General features: G+C 36.3%; 1 protein-coding gene across 2 annotated transcripts in view; it reads right to left on the reverse strand.

The window, feature by feature from the left end:
• Positions 1-901: 901 nt before the first annotated feature.
• Positions 902-25,839, reverse strand: part of LOC138704559 (1,5-anhydro-D-fructose reductase-like) — a 60,794-nt gene continuing 35,856 nt past the window's right edge. For both annotated transcript variants that reach the window (XM_069832591.1, XM_069832588.1), the window contains exons 2-7: positions 18,963-19,130; positions 17,135-17,335; positions 13,307-13,560; positions 8,348-8,504; positions 4,164-4,261; positions 902-1,230 (exon numbers count right to left, since the gene is read on the reverse strand). In XM_069832591.1, coding sequence (XP_069688692.1) covers positions 1,188-1,230; positions 4,164-4,261; positions 8,348-8,504; positions 13,307-13,560; positions 17,135-17,335; positions 18,963-19,130 — 921 coding nt within the window. In that variant the 3' untranslated portion in view covers positions 902-1,187. The remainder of the gene's footprint in view (positions 1,231-4,163; positions 4,262-8,347; positions 8,505-13,306; positions 13,561-17,134; positions 17,336-18,962; positions 19,131-25,839) is intronic.

The raw sequence follows: 25,839 nt of genomic DNA on the forward strand, positions 1-25,839 counted from the left end.
ATTATTCACCTTGTTTCAATGACTGCCCTGCAAATCTCGAAGAGAGGAGGCAACTTCCTGGAATTTGACTATGATAAAGAAAAAGAACATGCAACAAAATGAAAGTTTTAAAGGAAAACTATAGATTTTAATGAGAGTTTACAATATGTTTCAATCAGAGGTGGTCCATGTCAGTGCCTTCATTCCCCTTCTCCTCCTCTTCACTTTTGTTACCAGATCTTCCAGATGAGGGAATGTGAATGACAAAACAAATTGTGGGCGCAGCGTGCATTCTTGCAATCTTTGTGTTAAAAATACTGTCCACTACAGTAGACATCACTTTCGAACCATGTTGAGGACACAACGTCCTGTCCAGGACATGGTGAAAGTTTCCCCCCATCCAAAAATAAATTCTAAAGACACCCTCGTACCAACAAAAGAACAGTAGCGATCAAAGTCCTCACTTAAACTAAGCTGCTGTCAAGCATTTTATATTACTTCCGTTGTGTGAAGTGAAGCCTTCAGTGGAATGAGGGATGGACTTTAGAGTCTGTTCCAAACTACAAAACTCAAACTTCACTATTATTCACTTATTCAGTAATTACTACTGACCCATTTGCTTAGAAAATGATTTAACAGACCTATCGGTAAAGAAGAATGTAAAATGCATTCCAAATGATCTAAAAGTTCTTCAAAAGTGCTAAAAATTACTAAAAATGCCGAAAAGTATATAAAAATGACCTAATAGTTCAAGAACGTTAAAAAATGCAAAAAATGCAATGTAAGAAATTACTTTTTTACGTTGATATTAACATAAATAGGATTTCTATATTAATAGGCATCGTCCCAATGTGAAAAATAAGAAGATGACTTTACATCAACATTCGCTCCCTAGTCATAAGTACAAAATAATGAAATCATATACAATACACATATATATAAATTTGCATTTCAAACACTCTGTTAAGACAACATTATTTTTAAAACATCAAGTTAAGTATATCGAAGTACTTTCCACAAAAGAAAAAAAAATTATAGTACACAATATTTGATTGTCTTCCAATTAGAAAACACATTGCAGTTGGATATACTTTAAGAGCAAGTAAAATAGACATAGTGTTGACATATATTTCACTCCTGCTGAATGTAGTAATTGTGAGGTAGAAATCAGTGACAGAAAATTAGTATCTTCATTATGTATTCTTGGTTTAGTAAGGCTCCCGGTAAGGAAATTCTGGATGTGTAGTAAATCTGCAACAGAACGAAGAAAATCCATTATTTTATATTTCTCACGATGATAATATCTTTGAAAAATATTGGAGTGCAAGAGGTCAAATGACTTTATTGTCAAACGCCTGGCATTAGAAAACAACAACAACAACATATTTCTCACGAAGACACTGTCAGTACTGATATCTAGGCTTACTTAAAAAGTAGAACAGAATTGGGTAGCAGAGAAATAGTTTAGATTTTTCGGTTCTGGGATAAATAATTCGAATTTAGGCCCATGTGAACAGTTTTGGAAGGTGAATTTCTTAGATTATTCATGTTTATTCTGTTGTCATTCTATGGATCTTCCTCCATTTTCGTTGTCACCATAAAATAAGATTGAGTTCTATCTTTGTATTAAGAATTGCATTTATGGTACATAATTACATCTATTATCAGGCAGTACATCTCACTTGACGATATGTGTCAGAGGAAGAACAATTGTTTGTATGCATCTGAAATCTGACTAATGTAATATGTAGCTAGTCGGCGATGTATGCAATGGAGGGGGAATGGAACTGGCCGCCCTATCCCATTATCTCTTGGCCTAGTTGTCTCATACGTGGTGCCTTCTTGGTATCACTTATGAGGTTCAGATCTGTCTTCGGACAGTTGACGAAACAACAACAACAACAACAACAACAATTATTAGTGTAATAATACTTAACTTGCACCGATTTAGAGAAATAACAGAGTTTTGGATTATCAGACATTCTTACAATGGTAGGAATTTTAAGCTGGGCTGGGTATAGATACAGAATTAAAATTTGGAGGGAATTTTGATGGGAGTCCATCTGTATGTAGGCAACAATTTCACACGACTGTCCACAGATAACATATATACAGGGACTATTGTTTACTGCACATGCGCAGTGTGTTGTAAGCGATGCTTATACAATAAGGAAGCTCCAAATTTTATTTCTGTATCTGTATTACTAAAAAGGGCACGTAAGCAAAATGTAACAGGTACGAATTTCTCCTATTGCCGACCGGAGAAATAATGTGACTATAGAGAATTTTTATTATTATTCTCCCATCTGGCCTGCCCAAAGGTCTTTTTCTCTCCGGCCTCCCAACTAACACTCTATCTGTTTATCATACAAACCAAAATGGAAAATCAACTGAAAATGTAATAATGTATGTTGATGCCTTATTTTGACTATTGCCACGTTTTGTATAGTGGCCTGTGTTGAATTGTCATTGAAACTTCAGCGTGTTCATAATGCTTGTGTCCGTTTCATTTTTAACAGCTGTCGCTATGATCATGTCTCCGAGCATTTCTTACAATTATCTTGGCTTCGTTTACGGGAGAGAGACGTTCAGTTCATTCATTCTGTTTGCTGTATCATCAATTATTGTATTCCTCAAAATAATTAACTAATTTTATTGGTTTTATTTTTCACATATTTTTTATATTCCTTGGAAATAATTATTATCTTTTTATCATACAGAAATGTTGAAATTAAATAATAAATCGTGGAAAACAAGGAAAGATAATAATATATCTACTTAGATATTAAAAAATATACGTGGTACAGTCATTAAGTTCTAATACTGAGCGCATAGTGGCGTTGTGGTGCACTATAGCGCATAGGTGGCGCCATGGTATGATACCTTGTCAGTTAGTCTCTCGACCCATCAAGAGACAGTTGAGTGCATGCACTGTAAGCAGAACTACGGTCTTTGTTGTGACGGTGATTTGAATGCGCACGTCGGAACCCGAGATGTGACAGTTTGAGCAACGGGCAAACATCAAGTTCTGCCAGAAATTAGGCAAAACTGCTTCCGAAACGTTTCAAATGATGCAGCAAGTTTACGGTGAGGACGCAGTGAGTCACAGTGTTGTGTTTAGGTGGCACCGACGTTTTTTGAAAGAAAGATACAGTTTGGAAGATGATGTGCGTACTGGTCGGCCACAAACAATTCGAACTGAACGCAAGATCCAAGAAGTTGCAACGTTGGTGCGTGCTAACCGCTCCCAATCGGTAGACGATATCGCAGCAACAGTAGGGGTCAGCCATGGTACTTGCTACAAACTTGTCTGATGACCTGAACATGTCTCGTGTTACCCAGCACAGTGTACCACGAATCCTGTCGCAAGACCAACGTGATGATCGCATGACGATTTGTGGTGACCTCATCAGTAGTGCTGGAATTCATCCCAGAAGGTGCAACTGTGAATAAAACCCGCTACAAAGAGATCCTTGGCCGTTTACGAGATTCAATTCGCAGTAAGCGATCTGAGCTATGGCGTACAAAGAATTGGCTGTTGCTACATGACAACGCCCCTGCACATCGCTCTGTCCTTGTCCAAGAGGAACTTGCAAGACAACAGGTGACAGTTCTTCCACACCCTCCGTACTCACCTGATCTCGCACCATGCGATTTTTTTCTCTTTCCTCGCATGAAAGCAACCCTACGTGGGCGTAGATTTCATTCTTCCGAAGAGGTCATGACTGCCACAAGAGAAGCCATACGGGACCTTCCTGCCAACATGTTTCAACGGTGCTTCCAGCAGCTATACCAACGTTGGCAAACGTGCATAACGGCCAAAGGAGACTATTTTGAGGGAGGATGTGGTTCTGTTTAAATGTACTCCGTGTTATGCGGCATCTTGTGATACATCCAGATTCTTGTGGGAGCCTACCCTCCAGGCGTCAAGTCTTAGAACTTAATGACTGTACCACGTATATATTTAAAAGGAAAAAAAAAATCTCTCGAAATATGTATTTATGCAAAATAAAGTTGCCCTCTTTTGAATGTAAAAATCATGATCGGCAAAGATCTACTTTCACTTTTTCGATATGTCGAATCAATAAAACATGCAATTGCATGAATTTCCGCGATCTAATAATGTATGTTTGTTTATGTACAGTCTTATAAATATGAAAACGTTCTCTGCAATTAGAACTCACTGTATTGGAAATGTCATTTTAAACATCCGTCCTGCTTGTCTTCTATCCAGCGAATTCAATTCTTCCACTTCTTCCGCTGTCAGCTCGAAGTCAAACACCTAGAACATAAAATTATGGCAGTGTGAAAATGAGTACTTTTTACACAAGAATCTGAAGAATTTATATATATTAAGTTGTTGATAACTTTATAGGCTAGCCATTCTCATTTTACTTACAGTTAACATATCTCTGTGATTAATAACAATAGAATAATCGAATTCAGAATAATCAAACTTTCTGCGGTCAGACTTTCTTACAACTGTATTTCACGGTAGTAATTTATTTCAACTTTTCACTAGCTTGTTATACAAGGTTTTTAAGAGAACGTAGGCTATATTGAGGCTGCAAATATACAGGGTGGAAGTGAAATAACCTTTCACATTGAAAGGGACGATAGGGTAAAGAAAACCTACATTACGTTTCGTGATTAAATGCACGGTTAATTAGAAAATAAAGTTGGAAGTATCAGCAGTCTGGCAACATCGCTGTTAACACATTTATTTTGTTTTTATTCTCGTAATAAAGATGTAAGAGGTCAACGAACTCAGATCTGTCTCTGTATACGCGAGCCTCCCTCTCTCGCTTGGACGTTGCATCGTTCAGTGAATGGAAATTAGTGTCTTTTAAATTAAATTTACACGAAAACCGTTCACACAATTGAAATACGCCAGAGGGATAAATTATTATTTATTAGATTTTCTATCCATATGGACAAAAATCACTATTCTATTCGCAATAGTTAGGCCTACAGATAAAGAGGGTATTTAAAAAAAAAGACTGATCTTTCCACCAATATAATAATAATAATAATAATAGTAATAATAATAATAATAATATTTATTAATACTATACACTTGAGCTACATTAGGCATTGCAGCCCGAAAGAGCAGAAGCTCGTGCTCGGGCGCAGTTCAGATCAGTTATACAAAATATATCACAAAATTACGAGAGTTCATTGAGCACAATCACATTAATAAATGGTAAAATACATACAGCATGTAATAACAGGGTCTATATACAAATAGAAAATACAGAAGTACATGAATATTAGAGTAACAATTTTAACTCAATTAGCTTAAACAATTAAATAATTAATCTGATTTGTTTCTTAAATCTATGTGTGTTAAGTGTACTTAGCTCAGGGTAAGCTCTAATTAATGTATTATATATTTTGGGTCCAAAATTTCTGCTGTGTTTTAATCCAGCAGTTGTGTGGCATTTGGGAGTATTTAGAAAGAAACTGTAGTTTTGTCTCGTCTGGTATTCATGAGGATCATATTTAAATTTATTGTGGTTTTTATGGAAGTAAATCAGCAATTTTTGTTTATAAATTTGTTCTAGATTTGATACGCCAAATTCCTGAAAAATTAATTTTGTCGGGTAATCAAAAGGTTTATATAGACAAATTTTGATAATTCTTTTTTGGAGCAGATTTAAAGGACGGAGAGTCGATTTTGCCATTCCTCCCCAACCTAAAATACCATACTGAATTATTGATTGAAACAGAGCTAAGTACACAGTACGCAGAACATAAACAGGTAAATAAGAGCGTAGAATGGAAAATTTGTGGATTGTTTTACGCAATCTGTTACACAGAAAGGAGATATGCTTGTCCCATTTTAAATGTTGGTCAATAATAATGCCTAAATATTTAACTTGTGAGGATATACTCAAAGCGTTACATGAGCAAGTAGGTAGGTTACAATCATGTATAGTTATACTTATATTATTATTTATTTCTAGTTGCTCAAGGCCATGTGATGTTAATGAAAATTGTATTAATTTTGTTTTAGAAACGTTCAAAGAAAGTAAGTGAGCATCCAGCCATTCTTTAATAATATTAATACCACTGTTAGAATTTTGATAAGTTTCATTCCAACTCGAACCGCTAAATAAAACCACAGTATCATCAGCATAAGAATATAGAGTACCAGAATATTTCTCAATGTCAATTTTAAGTAAATCGTTGATATATATTAAAAACAAAACAGGACCTAAAATCGTCCCCTGAGGTACACCTATATCAATGTTACGTGATTTACTAAGGTGATCATTTATTTTAGTTGCTTGAGTTCTGTTACTTAAGTAAGATTTAAATAATTTTAAAGCAATTCCATTAATTCCTAATCTATCCATTTTATTCAAAAGTATACTGTGATTGACCGTATCGAAAGCTGGTATTACACTTTTTTGTTACGTAGTACACCATGAACTATTCGCTCTGAAAATCTGCAGGATTATTTCACTTCCATCCTGTACATACTGGATGTCTGAAACGGTCTAAACTGAGTATTTTAAGATAAGGAACCATGGTCGAAAATGTCTATTTGAGGCGCCACAAGATCTTGAATGAGAAACACGTTGGAGGAGCGTTTTTGTAAACTACTTTGGTTTTCATAACAATTAACAAACACCTACCTACCGCATTGACGTTTGATGGCGCTAGCTTGCAAAACAATAACATAATCGCCGTAGGTAATGTACATTTCTTATAATGAAATAACAATAACCATAGCATACTGAGAAGAAAAAAGTTAGAAGTGCTTGTTTATCACATTTATTTACTTACTTATGGTTTTAGGGAACCCGGAGGTTCATTGCCGCCCTCACATAAGCCCGCCATTGGCCCCTATCCTGAGCAAGATTAATCCATTCTCTACCATCCTATCCCACCTCCCTCAAGTACAGTTTAATATTATCCTCCCACCTACGTCTCGTCCTCCCCAAAGGTCTTTCTTCCTCCGGCTTTCCAACTAACACTCTATATGCATTTCTGGATTCACACATACGTGCTACATGCCCCGCCAATCTCAAACGTCTGGATTTAATGTTCCTAATTATGTCAGGTGAAGAATACAATGCGTGCAGCTCTGCGTTGTGTAACTTTCTCCATTCTCCTGTAACTTCATCCCTCTTAGCCCCAAATATTTTCCTAAGAATCTTATTCTCAAACATCTTCAATCTCTGTTCCTCTCTCAAAGTGAGAGTCCAAGTTTCAAAATCATAAAGAACAAGGGGTAATATAACTGTTTTATAAATTCTAACTTTCAGATTTTTTGACAGCAGACTAGATGACAAAAGCTTCTCAACCTAATAATAACAGGCATTTCCCATATTTATTCTGTGTTTAATTTCCTCCCGAGTATCATTTATATTTGTTACTGTTGCTCCCAGGTATTTGAATTTTTCCACCTCTTCAAAGGATAAATTTCCAATTTTTATATTTCCATTTCGTACAATATTCTGGTCACTAGACATAATCACATACTTTGTCTTTTCGGGATTTACTTTCAAACCTATCTCTTTACTTGCTTCAATTAAAATTCCCGTGTTTTCCCTAATCGTTTGTGGATTTTCTCCTAAAATATTCACGTCATCCGCATAGACAAGTAGCTGATGTAACCCGTTCAATTCCAAACCCTCTCTGTTATCCTGGACTTTCCTAATGGCATACTCTAGAGCAAAGTTAAAAAGTAAAGGTGATAGTGCATCTCCTTTCTTTAGCCCACAGTGCATTGGAAACACATATGACAGAAACTGGCCTATATGGACTCTGCTGTACGTTTCACTGAGACACATTTTAATTAATCGAACTAGTTTCTTGGGAATACCAAATTCAATAAGAATATCATATAAAACTGCTCTCTTAACCGAGTCATATGTCTTTTTGAAATCTATGAATAGTGATGTACTGTACTCTTATACTCCCATTTTTTCTCCAATATCTGTCGAATACAAAATATCTGATCAACAGTCGATCTATTACGCCTAAAACCACACTGAGTTACATATGGAGTTAATCTTCTCAAAATAATATTGGACAACATTTTGTACGACGTTAACAAAAGTGATATTCCTCGAAAGTTACTACAGTTAGTCTTGTCCCTCTTCTTAAAGATAGGTACGATTATGACCAATTCTCTGAAATCCATTTTAATATTATCCTCCCTTCCACGTTTCGACCGCCCCAAAGATCTTTTACCCTTCGGCCACCCAACTAACACTCCATACGAATTTCTGGATTTGCTCACACATTTATCTTATAAACCAAAATGCAAATTAAACTGAAAATATATTAAGCAAAAGCACTTGTTCCTTATATGTTGTTTGTTTGCATTTTGTAACAGCTGTGTTGAGCCAGTTACCTGGAAATTCTCCTTGATACGATCTGGTTTCACACTCTTGGGGATGACGACAATATCCCTCTGCACGCAGTGCCTCAGAAGAACCTGAGCTGAAGTCTTGTTGTGCTGTTTGGCTATCTTGCATACCACGGGGTCATTCAGGAGATCCGGCATTTCACTGAAACAACATTGTGGTTAATTCAAAGAGAAGTAGTGTCACATTTATTTCAGTTGTGAATTGTAACTAATATTCATCCCAGTGTGAAGGAATGATTTAAATATTTCACAGACATTTGGTTAAGAACAAATATAAAGATTCTTAAGATAAAATCCTATCCAACATTCAAGAAAAGAATGATTACGTTTGTAAATATAGTGGATCTTCGATTATTATCGTTAATTCATTTGAGAAAACTGCAATGCCATCAGAACAACGAAAATCGGATCATTCAATCCAATGTAGGGTTACCATACGTCCGGATTTTGTGGGGCATGTCCTGCGTCCGGCAAGGTACTTGTAGAAAATGAGAAATTGTTCTGTTTTTCTCTTTCGTCATAGTCCATTAAAGGAATGATATTTGTAATATTTTGTTTAAGTAATCTATCTTGTGTAGATTTCCACAAGTATTTACAGTGAAACTTCCCAATAGTGGACACAGCCGGGGGAAAATTAAATATTCGTTATTGAGAAGTTATTTAGAAAATCGTTAGTACGTATACAGTACATCAAAATACAAATATCAGTAAGTTTACTTTTCCGGTCAGATGCAATTTCTGGATCAACAGAAGCAGATTCACCACAAACACTTTTGTAGGAAATATTGTGTCGTGACCAAAACTTGTCTAGCCAACCACCCGAAGCTTTAAAATTAGAATAACCCAACTCTTTTGCAATTTCTATGGTTTCCTTTGTAATCAAGGTCCCAGATAAAGGCATCTTATTTGCTCTAGCACGGCAGAACCATTCATATGTTAAATTGTCAATGACAAGCCCCTCACTTTTAGGAAAAGCTCTTTTTGTGTTCTCATTTGCATTCTCAGTGTATGATTTTAAAATAACATCCTTGTTTTTCAAAATTTCACTAACCTGAGTTTTTCCCAAATTAAACTTTGTGGTCAGCTCACGAACACTTAATTTCTCCTTCTCACTATGCTTTACAATATCCACTTTCTCTTTTAGTGACAAACGTTTACGTTTTTGTGACATTTTTAATGTGACTGTACTTCCGAACACTCAACTTGGCAAACTAAGAAAGTACGGACTGCTCACATACAGTAGGCCTATCACAACTAACAACTGTGCTGCTTACCTTCAATAAAGTACAAGAACGTTCAAATGCACGATAATGATTGTTGCAAAGAATTCCGTTAGAATTCCGTTTAATTTACAACCGTCTTTTTCTTTTTTTCTTTCACGCTATCCGTTATTTCGATGTTTTAATTGTTGTTGGGAGATACATTTCAGTGTCCGAGTCCGTTATTGAGAATGTCCGCTATTTGGAAGAATTTTATCATAAAGGCCAATGTTATTTTGCAGGGGAATTTTAAAATATCCGCTATTGAGAGAAATCCGCTATTGGGAAGTGTCCGTTAAGGAAAGTTTCACTGTACTGGATTACAAACGATATTCCTTGCTCAGACAAATTGGATCATCGGAGAAGTACCAACAATCAGAAAATTAAAACAAGGTGTAAATTTATTTATAATCTATACAGTTAAGAAGTTAATTAAATTAATAATAAATTATTGTTAAAAATTTTGTATAATCACTTCGCTTGTCACTGAAGATCATTGCTTCCATGCCTGTTGAGTCACTCTAACAAATAGCGTCAGAGTGTCTTAAAAATTGAGCTTCTACACGTGATTTTGTACAAACATGTCAAGAATCTATTGCGATTTTTCCTGAATCTATCCATGTACGCCCCATGACTAGTCTTCTTCTCTGCCTTTCAAGTGATGCATTTAGCATAGATTCCAGGCCTTTCCCTGATTCTAGATTACTTCTCCGTTTCCTGTGTTGCCTACATCCCACGCAGTCAGGAAACTTATCTGTATGACTTGAGGCTTTCCCGGCGTTTGATGTAGAATAACTCTTCTCGGTTTCTCAGCCAGGTGAGTTGGAGATTTGCTTCCAAGCTTTCGACGGCTAGCTCTGCCACCTTCTTCAGGGAATGAAGTGATGTGGAATGAATGAATGAATGAATGAAAGGGGACGAAGAAAGAATGATGATGTTTAAAATGGCAGGCAGGGTAAGCATCCCATGCCTCCATTGGTTCCTCGACATGCAATTCGCTAACTTTAGATCGAGGTACCCAGCTATAAGCCGTTTGCCCTCTCATCTAACCGTTGTGTATTTTCCCCTGTGAATGATTTTATGAATATGTACACGTTGACAGTTGAATTGTGAATTAGATGAATGAAGTGAAGTTAGCACCATGCCTCGCAGATGTTAATGAGAGGTGGAGAGTCCAGTGCTCTGGTCAGTTCTGTCCTAGTCACGTTTTTGTAGTGGCGCTAGGGAAACTCGTAACCTGTTACCAACAAAGTGGTGAGCTACTCGTTTCCGTAGAAGCCGTCTGGCTGCCTGGTTGGCTGTGGCAAGTGTCGTGTGTCGTTTCGTGGGGTTTGCGTCAGTAGTGAGTAAGGAAATAGTGAATGTCACTATTTCGTCCTGTAGTCTATTTAGTTGCCGGTCAATGTAGGATTCTATTTTCTGCATAGCAGAACGTAGAACCCCCTCGACCAGCTGTTCCGTGGTTGTTTTGTCTGTCTGTGGATTGTCTGTAGTGGTTGTCTTGGTTGTCGTAGTCTTAGCTGCATCCGCATAAGACAATTCGGGTTTGGGAAGTGTTGGTTTGAAGACGGACTGTGATGGTTTGGGTATAGGTGGCGGTATTGGTTTGTGGGTGTCTATGGGGACATGCGTGGGATCGGTGGAGGTTATGAGATTAGTCCTTGGATATTTTGGACAGCGAGCTTGGCCCGTATAATGGGTGTCGCTGTTGCACGTGGCGCAATACCTGATCTGGGATAGGCGGTTGTGGTTGCAGAGGTCGGGATTTTTTCCGCACTTAAAACAAGTCTTGGGCTTGTCTCAGTTTGTCCTTGTGTGGCCGTATTGTGCACAGTTAAGGCACGGTCGGTGGAAGATTGTCTCGTGTGATGGCTCTACTCTGTAGTATCGTCCTGCGAGTTTAAGTCCTGCTAGTAACTTGTCTGCTGTGGTGATGTCTTTTGTGAATATTCTAACTAAGTTGGTGGGTTTGTCAGTCTGTGCGGAGATAATTCTCTTAATGCGTGTGATACCTGGATGCATTACAACCAGGATCTGCATTAGTTCGTCCTCAGAGATCAGCGTGTCGACATTTTTCATGACGACACTGATCTCTTTATTTCGGGTCTGTTTCTGTCTTGATTCACTAGGCGTAATGTTGATTTCTGCGGACGGACCGAAGTTGTACAGGGGAATTGCCCTAGCGAACTTCTCCGCGTCGTCAATCGTGGCGAATGTGAGTGTAGTTGTCTTGGTAGTGTGTGCCCAGAACTGTCGTGGAGTTTGAATGTCGAGTCGGTACTGTTTCATTAGTCGCTCTATGTGTAGTGGGTTGTTGCCGTTTTTTGTGTGGTTCAGTATTTTCAGTACTGTCCTTGTCTTGGGTCCTTGTGCGGTGTTAGGGTGAGTGGAGTCGAACCGGATACTTTTGTGGGAATTGGTTTGCGCCTGTTGGACCGCTTCCCTTCTGAGGATTCGTGAGACGACGCCTCAGAGATGGGAGGTGGTCCGTTGGGAGACTTCTCTGCTGTGGGTTTAGGGACAGGAGACCTCTCTGCTCTAGGTTTTGGAGTCGGCCCTTCTGAGGGCCCCTCTTGAGGATTGGAAGTAACCTCTGCCTCTTCCTCAGAAGAAGAAGAAGAAGAAGAAAGGACAGGGACCTCTCAAATTGCAGATTTAGATTTCACGGCGCTTCTTCCGACGGCCTTCACATGCTTTGTCATCGAACAACAGATGACAGCGTCTTGCCATCCTAACGGCAAACACCAGCAATCTCCTCCTCGCCCCGTTCCGTGATCACTTGATCAAATCTCAGTCCCCGTCGCGTATGTGGTACCTAAGAGGTTACGTCCAATTTCGGCTTCCCCTTCAAAATTTTCTAGAGCTCCTTCAGTGGAGCAGCGTAACCCGTAGTGAGTCTAGTGGCCAACAGGCTTGGAGCTCACATACTTAGTTTTGTACAGCCCCCAGCCCCTTGCAAGGACGCGTTTTGCGTACCTTTTAAATTTGTCCTCTCAATTCTCTTTCGATTTTTCGATTTTTTTTTTCGTCCCACATCACAGCGTAACCCGGAGTGAGACTAGTGGCCAACAGGCTTGGAGCTCACATATTTAGTTTCTTACAGCCCCCAACCCCTTGCAAAGATGCATTTTGCGTACCATTTAAATTTATCCTCCAAATTCTCCTCTCTTTTTCGATTTTCGTCCCACATAACTTCATTCCCTGAAGAAGATGGCAGAGCTAGTCGTCGAAAGCATGGAAGCAAATCTCCAACTCACCTGGCTGAGAACCCGAGAAGAGTTATTCTAGGAAACTTATTGATTGCTCCTGGTATGTGTGGGAATATTTTATGTAGTGTAACTTACACGTTATTTCAGGAGGAACAGTAAAAGTTTCTTTGTTGTAATACCGGTATAAAAAATTCTGAGTAGGAAAGTGTGTGTGAAAACTGATAACTTTTGACAAAAAAAATAGTTTGTTTCAGTACCGATATTAAAAATGCAGAGTAGAAAAGTGTATGTGTGCCAGTGTGAGTGTGTATGTGTATGTGAATGTGTGCGTGTGTGAAAACTGGCAAATTTGGATAAAGGGGTTTTGTTACTGATAAATAGTTGATATGTAATTTTGCTTTACTCATCTGTGAGGTAAATACATTAATGCATATAGTCACTATTTGCTATGCTATTAAATATGGAACAATATTTACGACGCTGGCCAGTCTCGATCTTTCATCCATTGATTCATTCCAGGAGATCCAATAGCAGCGTATGCACAGATTGTTATGTCGAGGGCTTTGCAGAATGCTACCAACTCCCTCTGTTGAAAATACACGTTGAGTTCCACTTGAAGGTTTGCTGGTCGGATTCTAGCTGTTTTCACTATTCTGGCAATCTGACGTGAATTGAAATTTGACAGTCCAATAGATCGAGCCCTTCCAGCATCCACTTGAGCTTCCATAGCCTGCAGAAATTAATATTTATTAAGAAAATAAAACAATTAATTTTATGCAAAATCAATGATTCAAACATAGAAGACAATTAAAAAAAATACAAATTGTGACACGTTTCAAAAATTTAAAATTAAACTCTAATTAAACTAGGATAGACTCTATATTTAAAAATTGGTAGCGCTTACTTTCAAGCATAACATAAGCTATGACCTAAACACGAACAGAAAACAGGAAATTAAGGAACGTTGAGATTTAGTTTTGAAACTCTTAAAGTTTTTCATTAATTCTTTCAAATTCGGCGGGTATGTCGTATCTTTATGTTTCATCAAGTTTCATTCGTTAGTTCCTTAGATATAAACGACGCTATAGACAAACTGAACGAAGACATTGACTCGATTGTGACATGGACAGAGAAATTCCATCTTAAAATCAATCCTGGAAAAACACAAGCAATTATATTAGGACGGCATATGACTCGGTTAAGAGAGAAGTATTATATGATATTCTTATTGAATTTGGTATTCCCAAGAAACTAGTTCGATTAATTAAAATGTGTCTCAGTGAAACATACAGCAGAGTCCGTATAGGTCAGTTTCTATCTGATGCTTTTCCAATTCACTGCGGGCTAAAGCAGGGAGATGCACTACCACCTTTACTTTTTAACTTCGCTCTAGAATATGCCATTAGGAAAGTTCAGGATAACAGACAGGGTTTGGAATTGAACGGGTTACATCAGCTTCTTGTCTATGCAGATGACGTGAATATGTTAGGAGAAAATACACAAACGATTAGGGAAAACACGGAAATTTTACTTGAAGCAAGTAAAGCGATCGGTTTGGAAGTAAATCCCGAAAAGACAAAGTATATGATTATGTCTCGTGATCAGAATATTGTACGAAATGGAAATATAAAAATTGGAGATTTATCCTTCGAAGAGGTGGAAAAATTCAAATATCTTGGAGCAACAGTAACAAATATAAATGACACTCGGGAGGAAATTAAACGCAGAATAAATATGGGAAATGCGTGTTATTATTCGGTTGAGAAGCTCTTATCATCCAGTTTGCTGTCGAAAAATCTGAATGTTAGAATTTATAAAACAGTTATATTACCGGTTCTTCTGTATGGTTGTGAAACTTGGACTCTCACTCTGAGAGAGGAACATAGGTTAAAGGTGTTTGAGAATAAGGTTCTTAGGAAAATATTTGGCGCTAAGATGGATGAAGTTACAGGAGAATGGAGAAAGTTACACAACACTGAACTGCACGCATTGTATTCTGCACCTAACATAATTAGGAACATTAAATCCAGACGTTTGAGATGGGCAGGGCATGTAGCACGTATGGGCGAATCCAGAAATGCATATAGAGTGTTAGTTGGGAGACCGGAGGGGAAAAAGACGTTTGGGGAGGCCGAGACGTAGATGGGAGGATAATATTAAAATGGATTTGAGGGAGGTGGGGAGTGATGATAGAGACTGGATTAATCTTGCTCAGGATAGGCACCGATTGCGGGCTTATGTGAGGGCGGCAATGAACCTTCGGGTTCCTTAAAAGCCATTTGTAAGTAAGTATTATATTAGGACACAAACGGCAAACCGACGCTGTAAAACACCTTGACATTTCCCCCGTTAAAGTAAGTACAGTGCATATCCCTTTCAGTTCTTCGGTGAAAAATCTTGGCATTCACATGGATAATAATCTCAACTGGGACTTGCAAATCACAGAAACCTGCAGAAAAGTATATTCTATTATCCATGTGCTAAAAAGGATAAATGTTCATCTCCACTCTTGCTTAAAAAAGTCTCTTGTGCAGACACTTGTATTTCCCTATTTTGACTATGCTGACATTTTACTGACTGACCTCTCCAGCGACAACAAAACGAAACTTCAACGTGCTCATAATTTGTGTGTACGTTTTGTAAGCAATGTTCGTAAATATGATCATATTACCCCATCCCTGGAAACAATAGGTTGGCTTAAACTAGATAAGAAAAGAAATTTACATTCACTTCTCTTTCTCTTCGAAATCTTGAACTCTTCTATTCCTTCGTACCTGTCGTCTCGCTTCACTTACCTTTCTTCCCACCACAATCTGAACACACGCTCTCGCCATGAAACAACACTAACAATACCATCCCATCGCACCTCCTCATACTCATCCTCTTTCACAATAGCCCTGCCAAGACTCAGGAATTCGATACCTGCTAGCATCAGGGACTGTCGAAATAAAATTGAATTCAAACGCAAACTTACTAGGCACTTGGTCAGTAATTGATTTCTTGTAAATAGTTTCCTTAATCTATCACAACATATTTCAATATCCAGTAATTTCATCACTATACAATTTTGTTATTCTAGGTTTAATTTGTAATTCAGTAAATATAAAATATTCTTTGTTTTTCTATGATAAATTATCTAGCTTTAATTAGTCAGGTAATCTTTTCGTACTTTGATTTTTATTGTAATTGTAATTGTAAATTTAATACTAATTGTAATTTTATTTGTAATTGTAATTGTAAATTTAATACTAATTGTAATTTTATTCTTCACATTATAGTTGGAATCACCTGGTAGAGGGGCAAAGAAGGCCTGACGGCCTTATCTCTACCAGGTTAAATAAATAAATACTAATACTAATACTACTAATACTAATTTTCACATATTTTAATGATATTAAGTTATGCATAAATTCAAAACATCCCTGACATTGGAACTTGAACATTATTTTATTTATTTATTTAATTAGCCTAGCTAGCTAGCGATTACACATTAAAATATATAAATCAAAACTGTTTCTAACCACTACCGTAAGAGCTACGCTCGTGTGCGTTGTGATCTTAGCCAATAATATAACGTAAAATTTACAGTTTACTAAATAGCCTACAGTAAGTAACTTAATTCAAACCAATAAATAATGCATAAGAGCAAAAAAAAAAGAGAGAGAGAGAAAAAACACATTTAATATAAATTGACAATCAGACAGAAGCGAGTGATATTCAATAAAAACATGAATATAGTCGACAGAAATAAAAGGTAAAAAAAACATTTGCTAATATTATATATCATGAATAATTTTGTAAATCAATTTTTTTAAAAGCTTCAGTTTTAAAATATTTCAAATTTGGAAAATGGCTTGTAATTTTATTATAAAGTCTTGGGCCGAAACTAGCACCATGTTTAAGAGCTGCACTTGTATGACATTTAGGTTCAATTAATGGGAAAGTAGACTTTCGTCTTCGAGTACGATATTCATGTCGATTAGATTTATGTTTTATTTGATTTCTGTGGTAGTAAGTTAGTAAACTATAGTTAAAATTTCTTCATTAGTTAATACTTTAAAATCTGTATAAATTAAATTTGTTGGGTAATCCATATTTTTGGTTAGTATGAAAGGATAAATTAGGTATATAAGATGGCTTTGCAAAGAATACTACGAAGCCTACTTTAATAAAAAATGCTTAGTGGAAAGAAACATTTTTGTATGTCTCAGTTTGAAAATTTCTTTCAGTTATACCGTGTAAGATAATTACGTTAATTTATATTGCATTGTTTGTTGTGATTATGACTAATCATATTTGAATACCTTCCAAACGGCGACGTGATCAGTTGAAGGATCCGTGGCAAGGTCTCCGTTCTTATCTGTTGGAAAGAGATTCTCCCCGACATCCTCAAACCCAACAGGAGCGTGTATCAAATATAAGTCAACATAATCCAACTGGAGTGCTTTCAAGGACCTCTTCAGGTATTTCTCTACAGATCCTGCATGATTTCCTTTCGGTGGAAGCTGGAAAGAAAATACATTTTATTTACCGGTATTGTTAATAAATTATTTTCGAAATATCGGTACTCAAGAAATCATAATAAAAATTAAGGCCGAGTGAGAATTTATAAGCGTTTATTATTTTTAAAATAATTTTTGTTACTTTTGTATAAGTAGAGGAAGTATTATTAACGAAAATTGTATACTATAGTCTTGAGCAAAGAATCAATAAGTTACATCACTAGGGACCGGATTTTTATGTAATTACATATGATATTCCTTTCACTCTAACCGTATATAAATAACAAATCTTTTCGAATCTTGTAATTACCATTAATATATTAAAATTTGATACTACATGTTTTTACATATTTACCCCACATTACATATTATGACTTGGTATTACATAAATCTACATATTTAGGGGTTTTATTCATTTTTACTTCTCTAAAAGGAAATAAAAAAAACTTCTGCTGGGGAAGTTTACAATTTGAAATACACAGATTTAAAAAGTCTTTTTACCTACCAAGAAAGGATATATTTCGGGACGAAACATAACGTCCTTAGTTCCAGGAAGTAATAGAGGCACTCACCCCATACCGCCCACTGTAAATATGAGTGAACAAAAGGCAACCTTTCTCATACAACTACCTTGTATTGTAAAAATCACTCAGAAAGTAGCGTTGCCTTCTTGCGGTGGAGTGGGACGAGGATGACATGATTTGTCTCGAACTATAATTGTTCTGCACACGTTTTAACAAGCCGTTCCCATGCAATTTGCAACCTTATCCACCCTTTTCCTAATACTTTCAGGGAAAACCCGTGTCTAGTCTGACATGAGCCGCAATAAAGTGTCCGACTTTTGAAAAGAAGCTGGAGTAAAGGAACAAACTGGAAAGATGTTGAAAGATTAAAAGAAATAGCTTTTCAGGTTATTGCTTGACCTCTTTATTTTAAATTTAGTAGGCCTATACGGAAATGGGATTTTCCGAGCAATTAAAAAATATGGTTCTTGGTTGGAACAATCCTTCCCTTCTGAATGAGACAGGAATGCCACTTTTCAAACAACAGTTTGTAAATGCCTATAGTTTGAGGTTTTGGTAGGTACTTTGTTTCTTACAGGGAGCAGCTAAAATGCATGTCCCACGTCTCCTCTTATTTGCTCCTAATCCAGTAAAGCGAAACAGTGCTTGCAGTTCTGTTGTATCACTCAGTTCTCTAGTTTTAGTACTTACAATATAAAGTGCAAGTGGGTTTATCTACTGCTTTTAACTAACTAAAATGGCCCCTGTATCTTCAACCCTAACGACAAATATAAAATCATGGATTGCAATGGATGAAGCTTTCACTACAGATGGAAAAATAGTAATGTGTCAAGTGTGCGGTAAAAAAGTCGGGTGCTTTATGAAATCACAACTGGAGAGTCTTACCTATCCTATACCTGCCAGATATTGATATTAAATATTTTCATGATTTTACATATTTTGGTACATATTCAGCTTATTTTTCTTACATAAATATGTACATATTTCACACCTTGATATTACATAAAAATCCGGTCCTTATACATCACTTACAACAGGTTAGAATATAGGATTGTAATTCATTCTTTGTATTTCTTTGAAACACAAGATGAAGAATGTATTCTTACCTTTGTGACAATAAACATATCCTCTCTCTTGAGCTTGCCAGAGTCGAACCACTTCTTCAGAGTTTTCCCAATTTCTGCCTCATTCTCATATATGTAGGCCGTATCTATGTGTCTGTACCCCACTTCTAACGCAGCATCAATAGCGATAGCTATTTCTTCAGGTTTTGCCTGGAAATGAGATGGAATAATATATAATAATGATAAAGTAAGTAGTTTATAATCTTCATCATCATAATATTCGTGTGTGTTGATAATTTGATACTTGAAACAGCAAGAAATTCTCAAAAAAGTTAATTAGTTGTGGAATATTTTATACGATAATACTTTTCACTTCGATTTAGGCACATTGCTGCAACTACTACCACCTGAGCTTAATATCAGCCGGACCTGTCCAGCGCTCAGCTCTAGACTGTTTAACCAATTGTAAACAGTGTTGTATTCTCAAGTTTCGAATGTGATGGGAGTTTTCCGCAATGAACCTGATAATCACCCCGATTAAGCGGTGGTTTTCAAGAGCTACGCATGTCCCGCCAGGAACGCGAGGATGGAATTTCGTTTCCACGCAAAGACATAATATGGACAATCTGTTATGATGGTTTCTAATATGCCAGCCGTTGCGCACACTCAGTCTGCGCAAGATTGCGTCACGGATCGCTTGAATAGTTGGCAATTGTTCCGGCATCTGAGGGCGGGATTGTTACAAAAATGATATGAGTTCAGCAAAGATCATCATCATCATCATCATCATCATCATCTTCCTAACAAGTATTAGGCCAAGTGGCCTGTTACGGTCTCAAACTAGAATTTTCAGTCCATCTCTTCTTTGGACGGCCTAGAGATCTTTTGCCATATGGATGGTAATGAAACTGTGCTTTTGGAATTCTGCATCGATTCATTCGTTCGAGATGACCCTTCCACTGAAGTTGATATTTGCTGATGAACTGCATAATGGGTTCTATTTGAAGTTCTTGCATTATGTCCTCATTTTTTATGATCCCAGCGAGTATATCCAGCTGTTGCTTTCATAAACCTCATCTCACTTGCTGTTATTCTACTGACATCTTTATTCTTCACAGTCCACGCTTCGCTACCATAGCTTAATACTGGCTGTGCTAAGGTTTTATACAAGCCTATTCTTGTGTGTCTTTGTACTAGTGAAGGTTTCATGATTTTAGTAATGATCCCCATTGTTTTATTATATTTACATATTTTTTCAGCAATATCTACTTCATCATAAGGTGATAGTGTATAGCCAAGATAAGTGAAGGTATTTACTCTTTCTATTATTTTATTATTCAAACAGATTTTGCTTGGTACAGGGAATTTCCCACAAATTCAGCAAAGATATGGGTGAAAAATTGATAGATTTGATACAGAATTATTTCATATTATACAATAAATGAATGAATGAATGAATGAATGAATAAACTCCAAAAATCGACTTTTCAGTTAAAGGTAGTTTTAGAAACATAAATGTCATACCTCTCGACCACCAATTTGTTATTCTCTTGTTTTCAATAGTTTAAAATTTAAATTCAATAAATGAATAAATAAATAAATGAATGAATAAATAAATAAATAAATAAATAAATAAATAAATAAATAAATAAATAAATAAATAAATAAATAAATAAATAAATAAATAAATAAATAAATAAATAAATAAATAAATATATAGTAGATAGATAGATAGATTTTATTTATTTATTTTTATTTTATTGAGTTATTTTACGACGCTGTATCAACTTCGAGGTTATTTAGCGTCTGAATGAAATGAAGGTGATAATGCCGGTGAAATGAGTCCGGGGTCCAGCACCGAAAGTTACCCAGCATTTCCTCATATTGGGTTGAGGGAAAACCCCGGAAAAAACCTCAACCAGGTAACTTGCCCCGACCGGGATTCGAACCCGGGCCACCTGGTTTCGCGGCCAGATGCGCTGACCGTTACTCCACAGGTGTGGACGATAGACAGACAGACAGACAGACAGACAGACAGACAGACAGACAGACAGACAGACAGATAGACAGATAGATAGATAGATAGATAGATAGATAGATAGATAGATAGATAGATAGATAGATAGATAGATAGATAGATAGATAGATAGATAGATAGATAGGTAGACAGACAGACAGATAGACATATAACTAGATAAATAGATAGTTATATAAATAAATACATACATAGATAAATAAATAAATAAAAACTAAAAAAATCGACTTTTGAGTTAAAGGTAGTTTTAGAAACATAAATGTCATTCCTCTCGACCACCAACAAATTTGTTATTCTCTTATTTTCAATAGTTTAACTAACATTTTCTGGAGTTAACGCTCTGGAATTTTAAAAATAATGAAAGGTCAAACAGCGTTAATTAGACTTAGCGTTCTTTGTCTCCAACTTATCGGTGGTGTAGAAAGCTACAACTGGAGATAGCGTTCTTTGTCTCTAATAGTTCTCTTAATATTGCGGAGTTACAGTAGAGATTATTGTTAATAATGCTGAAATGAAACATATATCATACATTTACGATTCATTTAAGGGGTTAGGTACAGTTTACAGCAGTAAAATTTCGGAAATATTCAACATTTTTTCCCTCCATTACTGTATCTTGAACAATAATGGAAACACTGTTCTTATGCTATATGAAAAATATATTCTTACGATTTAAAAAATTATTTACATTTTTTTTTTTAATTCAGTTCACTGTGCAGTGATGAAGCTTTTCCCACATAACTAAAAACTATCCAACATTCTGTGATGAAATTTTTTGTGTGTATTTATGCATGTCATATCTACAATATGATGCAAGATCACTTCTCTACATTTGATAGATTGTCTGATAAAAAAATTCATTTAAAAATGGTCAAATATCAGTATTTTTTTCTAATACACAAAAAATTATTATTTATTAAGGAATGTAGTTGAAAGAGCATGGCATTATAAACATGAGTTTCAGTAATAAAATAAAAGAGAGTGAACGTGAAAAAGTTAACAAGTTTATGAGTTATGAGGGAAAAGCTTCTTCACTGCACAATGAACTACCACCATTATGAATTTTGAAAGAAAAATATATAAATAATTTTTTAAAATCCTAAAAATATATTTTCATATAGCAGAAGGACAGTGCTTTACATATACCAATTTTTCATCATTGTACAAGATACAGTAATGGAGGGAAAAAATGTTGAATATTTCCAAAAAAATTACTGCTGTAAGCTGTACCTAACCCTTATAGGACAGAAATTGATTATTGATCTGAAGACTTTACTTCAGCTCACGGTCAATATTTCATTCCAATTTTACACTGCTTTATTACGATTCAATAGGACCGTTTAATGTAACCCAGTGAGCGTTTGTAAGCAGAATAAAGTGTAATATTCAAGACGGAGTGTGAATTTTTATGAAAATAGTATGTCTTTAGTCTCTGATACTGGATCTCTGTGATCTCCCATAGGTATTTATCCTTTTGACTTTTTCAAATTCCCTTACTGAATACAGCAATTCTGGGACAGATTCGAAGTACACTTAACTTAGAAACATAATCACTAGAATTTTTCTCCGTTCCATTACTCTTTCATCGTATAATCACTAGAGACGAGAATTTCATGCACTATAAAATCCCAAAATATGCATGCATTCATGCAGTATCAAACTATGAAACAAGTACGATCAAGCGAAAAATATACTAAAATATGCACTTTCATTTTTGTTCAAAATTTCTCATTTCACTATACTTTACTTTCTCTTTTAGCGCAGTTAACAACTAACATTTCTAAATTGGTTTCTCAGGTTCCTGTGCTTGTCAGGCAATATGTTTTTGTAGGCAGAGAATGATCTGTCTATAGTACGTCCGCTCAAATGAGAGCCACTTGCACCTACCTTGAGCGGGAGGCGTCGTCAGGTGTTTCAGTCTGGAAGCACGCGGCTGGTTGTTGGTACGCCAGCGCTGTTGACAGATCTAAGTCGGTGCTCCGAGAACAAGTTCATATAGTATTCGGTTTCAGACGAGCACGCAAGTGTAAGGAGTTAGCTCAGAACAAGGCAGAAGACCATAAGTGTATATCGTGGCTTTTGTGTTCCATATATTGTGATTGTATTTATAATGTGACGTCCTTGGGAAACGGATAATAACAATAGTCGTATACGTAAACCCACAAATCGCCATTAGTACGTGATAAGATTGTACAAGAACAGTGTTAATTATTATTAATATTTATACGTATTTCAAAGACGGTGCGGGTAAGTGCCGGACACCACTGAAAAATACCAGTGCTGCTGCAGGAGTGTCTCGCGCAACAATAAAGAGAATTATCTCTGGAGAAGGTAAATCAACAAAAGAAAACGTCGATCGAAATATGAAAGAAAAATTTCGTAAAATCGATGGTTTCGTAACGGACTTACTACGACGCAACGAGCACAGAATGCATAGAGTAGACATGAACAGCTTGGAGGTGAAGCCGCTTTTATAGACCGTCGCCATTATGATGCTACCAAAACATTGGGCTCCCGGTTAGCACATGGGCAGTTGATTGTGATGTTGTATCGTTGTTTTAATTAATAAATGAAGTAATTTCAATATGCCTACATGTACTGTGTGTGGCTGCACAAACAGGTTTTCAAAAAAATTCCTGGAATAACTTTTCACAGGTAAATATGCATGTGTGAAATGTACTTATTACCGGTAGATAATGAATGATTTAGCTTAGGTTAGTCGGTTAGATTCGTATTGTTCACGTATTTGTTTGATTAAGAGAAAGGATTAGTGTATTGATATTATTGTAATTAGTTTTTATAATCACTAAATCAGACACGCTTTGTAAACTTAGCATTTACGAGCAAAGCTAACCTAACAACCCAAGTTGGAAGTTTGTGTCGCGTGGTATAGAAAATGGGTGTACCGAGGTTTCTCTTCAACCGAATGCACGTATTCGTTTGATGAAAAAGAAATAGTGTATTAATATTATTGTAATTAATTTTTATAATCACGAAATCAGACTTATGCTTTGCAGACTTAGTAGCTTCATTAATTCGGCCGTGAACTAACTTGACCCACTTGGTAATAAAACTTCACTTTTGTTCGCCGTTATAATCTAATTATATACTATAAACGAAGAGCCTATCAAATGTTATATGGTTAAGAGCATTCCACTTTTTCTCTAAACAAAATCAGGACATCTATACGAAATACTGGCAAAAGGAAGAGAATGATAAATTGCGTTAAGAAGCAAGTTGCATTATTAAATCGAAGCAAATGGATCAACCTATAACAGTAATTATTATAGGGTAGCATTTTTATTGGACTAGTAGCAAAATAAGGTCAAACTGTTATCTTCCTTTTTTATCATTATTGTTTGTTTAACCTTCCAGAGTACCTATTAAATACCATACTGCAATTTGAAGAGCTGTCAATTTAAATAACCTGTATGTATGTGATTTATCGATGACAGTTTTGTAATTTTTGCTAAAAATACGTGCCTAGCGATTCTGTATTATGAAACAAACAAGGAAGTGTGAGTCCTCCAGGAAATTAGGGACATATGGAATTCTTATTATCATAAGATCTTCTATAACGTAATAGCTATTTTGCAATGTTTTGGTAGCAACAAGATGGCGTCAGGTCCATCAAACCGACTTCACTCCGTCGAATGGTATTAAGATGCTAGTGTCTACTCTATGTATTCTGTGCTCGTTGCTATGACGAGCTTTATCAAAATAAAATAGCTCCAACGTTAAATAAACTTCTCAATGCATCATCATCATTATGGATAATGTCCAATACCATTCCCGTATTGTCAAAACTCTACCTACCACTAGATCAACAATAGATGTCATTAAAACATTTATACGTGAAAATAACATCCCTTTGCCCACGCCAGACCCAACAACAAAGTTACATCTGCTACAAGAGATAAAACGTAACCATCATAGAAAAAATATGTATGTAATAAAATTGACTAAATATGATCAAAATACGGCCATGTTGTACTACGACTGCCCCCCCCCCCCACCATTGTTGTCTCAAAGCCATAGAATTCGTTTGGTCGGAACTGAAGAGAAATGTCCGGTCAGAAAATACATTGGGAAATAAATCTGTTGAAGAAGTACGTGATTTAATAGTAAATGTGATGGATGATATTAATAATAAAAAGCAATGGGTAAATTACGGGTATATCGAACATGTAAAGACAGAAGAAAGTGATTTTCGCTCCTTAGCAACTAGCTTGGAATCTTGTTTAATTGATTTAAATAGTGACTCAACGGACTCTGAATAGGTGTTCGTATTTTAGTTCTGTATTTACAAGACGCATACGAAGGTTCACTTCAGTCTTCAGAAGGGAGAGATGGCAACGCAGCGTTGTTTACATGGAACCTGCTCGGAGTCGCGTGCCTACTTGCTCCCTGCGGTAAGTGTGTCCAATCGCACGTTCCAAGTGGCTCTCATTTGAGCGGACGTACTATATATCGCAAGAAGTTATGGGTGCAAACTTGAATGAACTTTCTTCTGTTACTTAGTTTTTTTTTTCCTTTCCTTCTTCAATTCTGATTCCAGAAGCTAAAATAAGGGAAATAAAAATCGAGAAACTGTGTCCGCTGAAAATCATTAAAACATGCATTTAAACTAAATGTGATGTACAGGGACATCATTTTATTTTTATTTCAGAAATATGTTCACGTTTTCCAGTAACGAAAGAGCTTTCAATATTGAATCATAGTTTCGCACAAGTAGGCCTACTGTCGTCCGTTTTTCTAGGTCGCATCCCGATTTCCCTCACCTGCTTCAGCTCGGCCTCTATAAAGGCTAGTGGTTGGGCTGTCTTAGCTCTTTTCTGAAGACATTAAATTCTGTTAGGAATTGGACGTCTACGTAATATTATA

This window comes from Periplaneta americana, chromosome 8, assembly GCF_040183065.1.
Source record: "Periplaneta americana isolate PAMFEO1 chromosome 8, P.americana_PAMFEO1_priV1, whole genome shotgun sequence".
Lineage (NCBI taxonomy): Eukaryota > Metazoa > Arthropoda > Insecta > Blattodea > Blattidae > Periplaneta > Periplaneta americana.